General features: G+C 38.7%; 1 protein-coding gene across 1 annotated transcript in view; it reads left to right on the top strand.

Annotated features, from left to right (window-relative positions):
* The first annotated feature begins 4,683 nt into the window (after positions 1-4,683).
* The window catches only part of LRP2 (LDL receptor related protein 2), a 118,921-nt gene continuing 115,639 nt past the window's right edge, over positions 4,684-7,965 (top strand). The window contains 1 exon segment of the mRNA XM_072419091.1: positions 4,684-4,835. Coding sequence (XP_072275192.1) covers positions 4,751-4,835 — 85 coding nt within the window. The 5' untranslated portion in view covers positions 4,684-4,750.

Here is a 7,965-nt window from a genome sequence, read left to right as displayed (position 1 = left end):
GGTCTGTTGGAGATTCTAACATCACTTCCAAGGTGGTGAACTCAGAACTTCTGGAAGTCAACAAAGGGAAGTTTTTACATGCAAGTAACATGCCTAAAATATGTTAAATGCACATAAAATTGTATAAGAAGATTTTTGTTGAAATAAACGGTCCTTTGAAGGTTTAGTCCTACAGCAACAATTACTTACATTTCATTTTCTCCAGTGTTGCTTCATGTAGTTGCTTCTGATACATTCTCACTGACCACCACTGTAACAATAGAATTTTACACTAACGTCAAAGGGGCTTGGTAAGGGTGCTCAGTGTAGAAGCCCCTGGTATTTTAATAAACAGAGTAAATGCTTCTTTGGATTGGTGGTCAAAGGAAAAATTACCCTTTATCAGCAGTGTTCTATTGGAGAAGGAGCCCCTATCATAGGTGGTCAGTGTAGAACCCCCTGGTATTTTAATAAATAGAGTAATTGTCTATTACACTGGTGGTCAGAGGAAAAAGAATCCTTTATTACCAGTTTGCTATTGGAGAAGAAGTTCTCTAATATTAGAGAAGGACACCCTGTGTTTAATGTCAATAAGAACAGGTTTACCTTAAATTAATGTTTAGCAAAAGAAGAATGCCATTACATCGAGAGAGAAAGAGAGAGAGAGAGAGAGAGAGAGAGAGAGAGAGAGAGAGATAAGACCCGCTTTGATTGGTGTTCATCGAGAGGAGGGCCTCCATACATTGGCGTTTATTGGGACAAGAGCCCCTATTGATTTTGAATGGAGAAATGCCCACTAATGTTGGGTCTCTTGATTTTGTAGTCAGGAAAAGAGGATAAAAACCTGATTTCTATGCATCCAGAAGTATTCAGGCACCATTCAGTCTAGATCCATGGAGTATGTCCAAAATCTGGCAAAGGTAATTTCCTCCAGTACAAATGACCTGGCCAGGTTCCAGGCTTAGAGGTTCAATATGTACAGTGGCACCCTATGGTCCCTGGACCTCACAGGACCCTGCAAGCATCCACAAGTGTTAGATTTTGATTCCTTTCCCCAAATTCTGATTATTCTTTTACATTAGATGCATTAAAAAAATCCCCTGCACAAATAATTGTTGAATACACACAGGAATTTAGAGTTGCACTAATTGGTGTTTTTGTATTTGCTCTTGCACATTTGGAGTAAAGATGAGCCCCTTATTAAATCTGAGCCAATATGTAAACATCAGAGTTTGTTCATTAGGCAGCAATGTAAGCTGGATATACAATAAGGAATTAAAGTCCTTTTATCAAATAGTTAGTGCAAGTGGTTTCCAGCAGGTTTCCCTGTCCCCCATCTCCCCTTAGTTTCAGGCGTGTTTTTTTGGATTAAAACAACTTCAGAGATTCAGTTCTACAAAACAACTCAGCTGGTGACGTTTAGTTAGAATGATCCTCGCTGTGAAACCACGACAAGAATTCCACTAGGTTGGAAACGGTGAAACAAAGCACAGAACAATAGAAAAACCCTTGAGTGCAAGGAATTTATCAAGCTCTATGCTCTTCCACTGACAGGAGACATAGGGGAGAGAGAGGGAAGAGCTGAAGGGTTAGACTAGGTGGGGGAGTTAGGCAGAGTGTGTGTCCTCCTCTTCTTTGTTATCCTTAAAGTGCCAAAAACTCATTGAATATTCTAATTGCCCCTAATGTTTCATGTGGCTTGACCCCAGGACTATGTCATTCCAGTTCCCTAGGGTGCCCTGAACATGGATTAATTATCTGTGCACATTTGTTCACTGCCCCCATCTTTTTTTTTATTTGATATTTTTGATGTAATGTAAATTTTTTTAGGATCTAAGTTACCAATAAAAAGAAAAATGTCAGGTCGGATGAATTTCTTTTTTTATCACTTTTGATTGCTTTAGAATTAAATTATTATTATGAATATTATTACCTTGTATTTATATAGTACTATATTATGCAGCACATTTCAAAGTCCTTAGTCAGTCAATAGCTATTCCTCTGAGGGACTCAAAACCCTACTAAAGTCAAATATCACTAGTACAGTCTAAAGCCATTTTTTGGTGGCAGTGGGGCAATAATTCAAACTGCATGTTTTGGATGTGGGAGGAAATTGTGTGAATTGAATTAAAAAATACCATCAATAACTTAGGGAAATCTGATAACTGCTCCAATTTTTTTTTTTTTTAATCAAATAATCACAAAAAGGAATATAACACAAAGAAACCCAGGAATAAACTGGTAATACTCAGTACAATCTTGTTGGATGATCTAGTTATTACTTACTAAACATTTTTTAAATGGCCAAAAATAAACTATTCTATACAGATTTGAAATGATTTAACTGACCAGGTCCAGGTAACATTCAACCATGTGTAACTAGCTTTAGATAGAATGTGGAATAAATAGATGGATTGAATAATTGGATGTATTGTGTTTAGGCAATTTATGCCTATTCTATCTGTGCTGGTACCAATAGACAGGTACTCTTTACAAACGTACATCCATCTTTACAACTGGGAAAATGGAAAATATGTTGCTTTGAGAATGTTTCCTAATTTGGAAAGAAACTCGGAGTCTGCCATTGCCGAATGCTGATTATCGTGTAAATGCAACTTTCACATTTCTCATTGTGATCTTTGGCTTCATCACTTTGGGTCACTGAGCCTAACTCTTTTTTTGATATGCATATTTGTTCCTGGTCAGTGACCTAGAAAGTCATTTTATTGAATCCAGTATATAAGCCAGTTGATTATCACTTTAATCTGGAGGTGAGCAATGGCTGCAGAAAGTGTATTGCCTTACCTTTCTCCTACAATATGCTGTACCAGTAATGAAATAACAGCGGCGTGCCATGTCATCCTGGCCCAGCCAATCAAGATGGCAAAAGATCATATTCAGGAATCGAAAAAGGAAGAGGAAGGCAGCACCCGGGGATGGTGGTGAGTATAGCAAGTTTAGTTCTGCTTTAATGGAAGCGCTCCTTTAGCACTTTTGGGCTAGGAAGACATTTACTTCTGGTCTACCACAATCTACTCTGTGTGCCTCCCCTTAAAGGAAACTAGAGTTTGGTCTTAATATTCTCTGCACCAAAAATGCTAGTTGCCTGGCTGTCATGGTGTCCCTCGTGTTCAGTACCTTAACTGACCAAAAAACAGTAGCAGATATGGACTCTCCTGTTTTCAGATTCTCCTTATTTGCATGCATTTTCCAGGTCAGCATCTCATGAAATAATTAAGGCAGAGGTTTTTCATAACAGCCAGGCAATTATCATCTTCAGAACAAAGCAATGGCCAACCCAATATTTCTTTTATGGAAAGTTTACCTAAACGGGAAATTCAGTCTGATTGCAGGCTGCCCACGTCCCTAATTCTAGGAAGAAAAGTTAGATGGCCTATTGTTAGGAAGCTAAAAGTTTTTCTGCATTTAAACTACCAATTGGCAGGGTAAGATTGCATTGTCCAATTAAAATGGCATTAGGAAAACAAAAAGTTGCCATTGCTGTCCTCTATTTCTAAAAATGATAATTATTTGGCTGTCGTGCTTTTACAATAGCTGGTGTAGTCTCTCAGGCAGCAAACTAAAGCAAGTATATGCATTTTGACGGTCTATCCAACTTGTCTGCTCAATGACGCAAAGGTAACATCAACCATCAGCCAACATCATCAGCAAAGGTAACATCAACCAAGGCCAAAATCAACCATAAGCCAGGCAAATTGCATTTTCAAGGCAATTTGCATGTAAGCAAAGGTAATACCAGACTCAATATTTCCCTTAGCATTGCTTTCCTTGCTGCTTACAATCAGGCTGTGTAAGAATTAATTTTCATAATTAAAAGTAATTGTTATCACTAGGTTTTGTTCAGCGGGCTGAAAAATGTCTCTCTGCAATCCTTTCCTTTCTCTATAGAAAAATGAATAGTTCATTCATCCTGTGTATGTTGGAATCATACATGGATATCATTGGATAAAAAAGCTGAATCAGCACATGGATCCATCCTATCAGTTGTTCTCAATGAGAGATTTGCCAGATCTGACACTTAGATTTTAAAACAAGTGAACAAAATATTAAAAAACCCAAAGTGATTATGTATGATACACAAAAATAAAAATCTCAGCCACCTAATGTTTAGATGAACTTTGATTAAATCAGCTTTTTTGTTTTCTGGAAATGTACTTTCCACAAGCTATCCACCTTTATTTCTAATTTACAGAGCCTAAATTGGGGAAACATAGAAACAAATCTGTTTTATAAACAATGACCCTTTTGAATTTACTTTGGAGCCATCACCGCCTATCACCTTCCAGATCTGTGTTTTCATTTTTTGGAATTGGGTTGTTATTGGCATCACTAATTCCAAATGTGCAATTGTAATTTCTCATAACCTTAAATGCAACTGCTAAAATCATCACCTTTCATAATATTTCCCAACCTTGCTAGCAAAGACATGATCTAGGTATATTTTGTCTTGTATACAATGTGTATTGTTTTACTATGTATTGCATTGTATGTCTTATCCTTATCCTGACCAGTGAGCTGTCTGTACAAGTTCTGCATCCATGCTGGTTCCCTGGCTGGGAGATCTAAAGAGCTTATGTGATGTCTGGAGGGGGGAGTGTGTTGCCTTAGCTGGAAGACACGCCTTTCATCTACAACTAGCTGGATAAGAAAAAAAGACATCCACTTGGCTACTTAAGGGGAAATTCTCATCAGTGTCACTTGGGCCAGCTCTCTGCTAGCAGGCTGGTCCACTGCATTCCATGAGACAGAGATGGGAGATATGAGCAGAATGCAGGGAACTCTTCTCATCCTAGGACTGGTCCTCACTTTCTGCATTCAGACCATCAACTGCCAGGGTAAGGCTGCAGACACTAATGCCATCTGACCCAGCCACCAGGACACTGGGTGGTACATAGCTGGATCTAACCATGCAGTGTTTATTATTTCTCTTCACTTGTATACACTTATTTACACACTTCTGTACTCCTAGCATTCTATTTTTTGTTTGCCAAGTGCTAGGAAAAAAACAAATAACTAGTAGGATGTATTTTATTTTAAGATTGTTAGTATTTATGTATAGTGTAATGTTATTGCAGGAGCTCCTAATATGTATACATTTTAGCTCATACAAAGTAAAGAAACTCATAGCAACCAATCAGATTTAAGTAACTTGATCAGAATAATAAACAATGATTTCTGATTGGTCAGTAGGAGTTATACTTTTGTATGCAAAAGTAGAGCATTCTGTGCAATGTTGTTTTATTATTTAATTAAAATGATAATATTATAGTAGGAGGCTGATCTACTGCAATAATATGTTATATTTTATTATGTTGTATTATATTAATATTTTCTGTATATAGTTTGTAGTTATATACTGTACCTAGAAAACAGATAAATCTATAGATTCTTTGATCACTAATCTCATTAGAACTAGTAGTTAGTAAAGTTATTTTTTACTCCAGGATGTATGGCTATGCGGAGCAGACGTATATAAAGCATACAAATCTGTGTGATATAAAGTATTTTGTGCCAGTATGGGAAAGGTAGATGTTGGTAGTACAGTGACCATAGCTGAGCTTGCCTAAAAACCAGTTCACCAAAAAGAGACATGTTATTTTGATAATTGCATCCCCGTTAGTTTCTTATGTGGTGGGTACTCAGGTCTGCACATCTGCTGTGTTACCAATGGGCATAACATTCATATAACATTATACAAAATGCAATGGCAAACGTCACCTGTTGCTGCTGCAGAAGGTCTAAGACTTTGGAAGGGTAGCAAAAATTAGACAATAAAAGTTTCTGGGTACTTTATTTAACTATCTTGTAATAAAGAATGAAATTTGAGTTTTATGTTAGCTACCCCTAAATCCTGTTGAATAAGCTATTATTATGACAAATTAAGTTGTGCAAAGGGTGTTTAAATGTGGATAATATATCAATATGATATGCAGTGTAATGCATTAGTTGATCCTGTGCTTGTAAATTGCATGAAAACTTCCAATATATCTAAATCCAATCTCTAAAAAATAATTTAGGCTGTAATTTATAGTTTCCCAATAAATAACACCTGCTTGTCCTACCATGTCGCTTGTTTCAGCACTTGTATGGTGACAACTCTGTCCCTGTCTCCTAACTTTAGTGTCCTGCATTGTCACCCTGTCTACCCATGTAGACTAAAAGCCATAATGCTGGCACAAATCACACAAGCATGTTCCATAGTTGTCATCATGGGAAAAACCACCTGTAGATAGGACACGCAGCCGTGGCCGGTGTGCATATAGACAGGAAGTGGTTGCAAATAAGACATAGGAAGGATGAATAAAAAGTGAAAGAAACTTTTATATTTACAAAACCTGTTAAACATGGCCATTATTATTAATAGTGTTTTAGGGAATAAATTGCATTCAGCTTGGGCTCATATGTACTTTATCAACAAGCTCTCTTAAAATCAGCTCCGGCTGGGGGATTCAGCCATGAAAGAAGCTGCAGAGCACTTCAGTACTGGGTCTGATGTTCTGGCCAGGAAGATTCCTTTGCCCCCAGTCAGAAAGCTGCCAGCCTCCGCTTGAACAGATGTTATGAGCGCTAGCAGCACAAAGCCTCTCTCAGCCACAGCTTGCAAGTTTAGAAAGAACTTTTTTCCCTGGGCTTTGCGGTTGCCTAGTGACCGGTGCTAAGCATGTGACCAGCGCACAATCTAAAGGAGCGCAAGGACTATGCCCCTAATCTATCTGTGATGGAGTCTTCCCCTTACTCTGCTGCCGGGAAAACCTTCTTTTTTATCCTCTACCAGTCCTCCTCCTCTTGTCTTGTGAACAACTTAATTGACATACAATGAAAGTGAATGCTTATTGTTACCGGCTGATTAACGGCCTTGCAGAAATTGATTTCCAAGGCCCATATATGTGCAGTTCTAGTGCATTGGCATAGACATATTCACATTGTAATCAGCTTTCTCAACTCCTAGTGTAAGCTACTTATAGGGAATCAAGTAAGTAATTATACATCAAGTGCTGCTAGGAATGCCCAGTCACAAAACCTTCCTTATAGACGTAATCCACCTACAGTACTACCGGCGTGAAGAACTACAGGGCCCAGCATGACCTGATGGACAGGTCGCAGCTTCTAAACAAGCGTCTAGCGGGCCTGATTTAAAGTGGACCTAAACTCAAAGTTTTTACTTTACATAAAATGGTAGACAACCCCTTTATATAAAGTAATAATAATATTCTTTTTTTAACTGCAACACCCTTTAAAAAAAAAGTGAAGCCCTTCCCCTTTCTGTCTTGATCATCGCAGGGCCTCCCGGGATACTTAAGTCACGCATCGCGCTCCTTCTGTGCATGCCGGATCTCAGGGGCATTTTCCTACACTGAGGGAAAAGAGATTCTGATCTCAGGCATGCGCAGTGAGATCAGCTCTCTTTTTTTCCCCTTTACAGCAGGCTACGTCACCCGAACCTGCACCTGTGCAGTTCGAGATCGGGTGACGTAGCCAGAAAAAGGCGGAATATGGCGGTACCCAGCACTGCCTCTGCACCGGGATGAAGGAAAATTCGAGGACGACATAGGAATCGATCAAAAACTTCTCCAGCATGATCGAGGGATCGGCGTAATTAAAGGTACATTTTTTAATTTTCAGTTTAGTTCCGCTTTAGTAAAGCTCTCTAAGTTTGGAGAAGATGGACAATCGTGGGAGATCCTGGGTGATCCAGCAAACCGGGATCACCCTAAAATAATTTGCTATTTGCTGGCAATCCTGGACCAGATCCATTCCAGGTTTGCCGGATCACCCATGTTCTCCTATGATAGTCTATCTACTCCAGTCTTGGAGAACTTTAACAAATCAGGCCCAGTGTGCCTAAAGCTATGTACACACACCAGGTTATTCTCACCCGAAATAAACAGTCATGCTCATTTCAGGGCAAAAATCTGTAGAAAATGTGTAGAACGGTCCCCAGATGTCCTTCATAAATCAGCCATG

This window comes from Pyxicephalus adspersus, chromosome 7, assembly GCF_032062135.1.
Source record: "Pyxicephalus adspersus chromosome 7, UCB_Pads_2.0, whole genome shotgun sequence".
NCBI lineage: Eukaryota > Metazoa > Chordata > Amphibia > Anura > Pyxicephalidae > Pyxicephalus > Pyxicephalus adspersus.
This window is presented reverse-complemented; position numbering and strand designations above follow the sequence as displayed.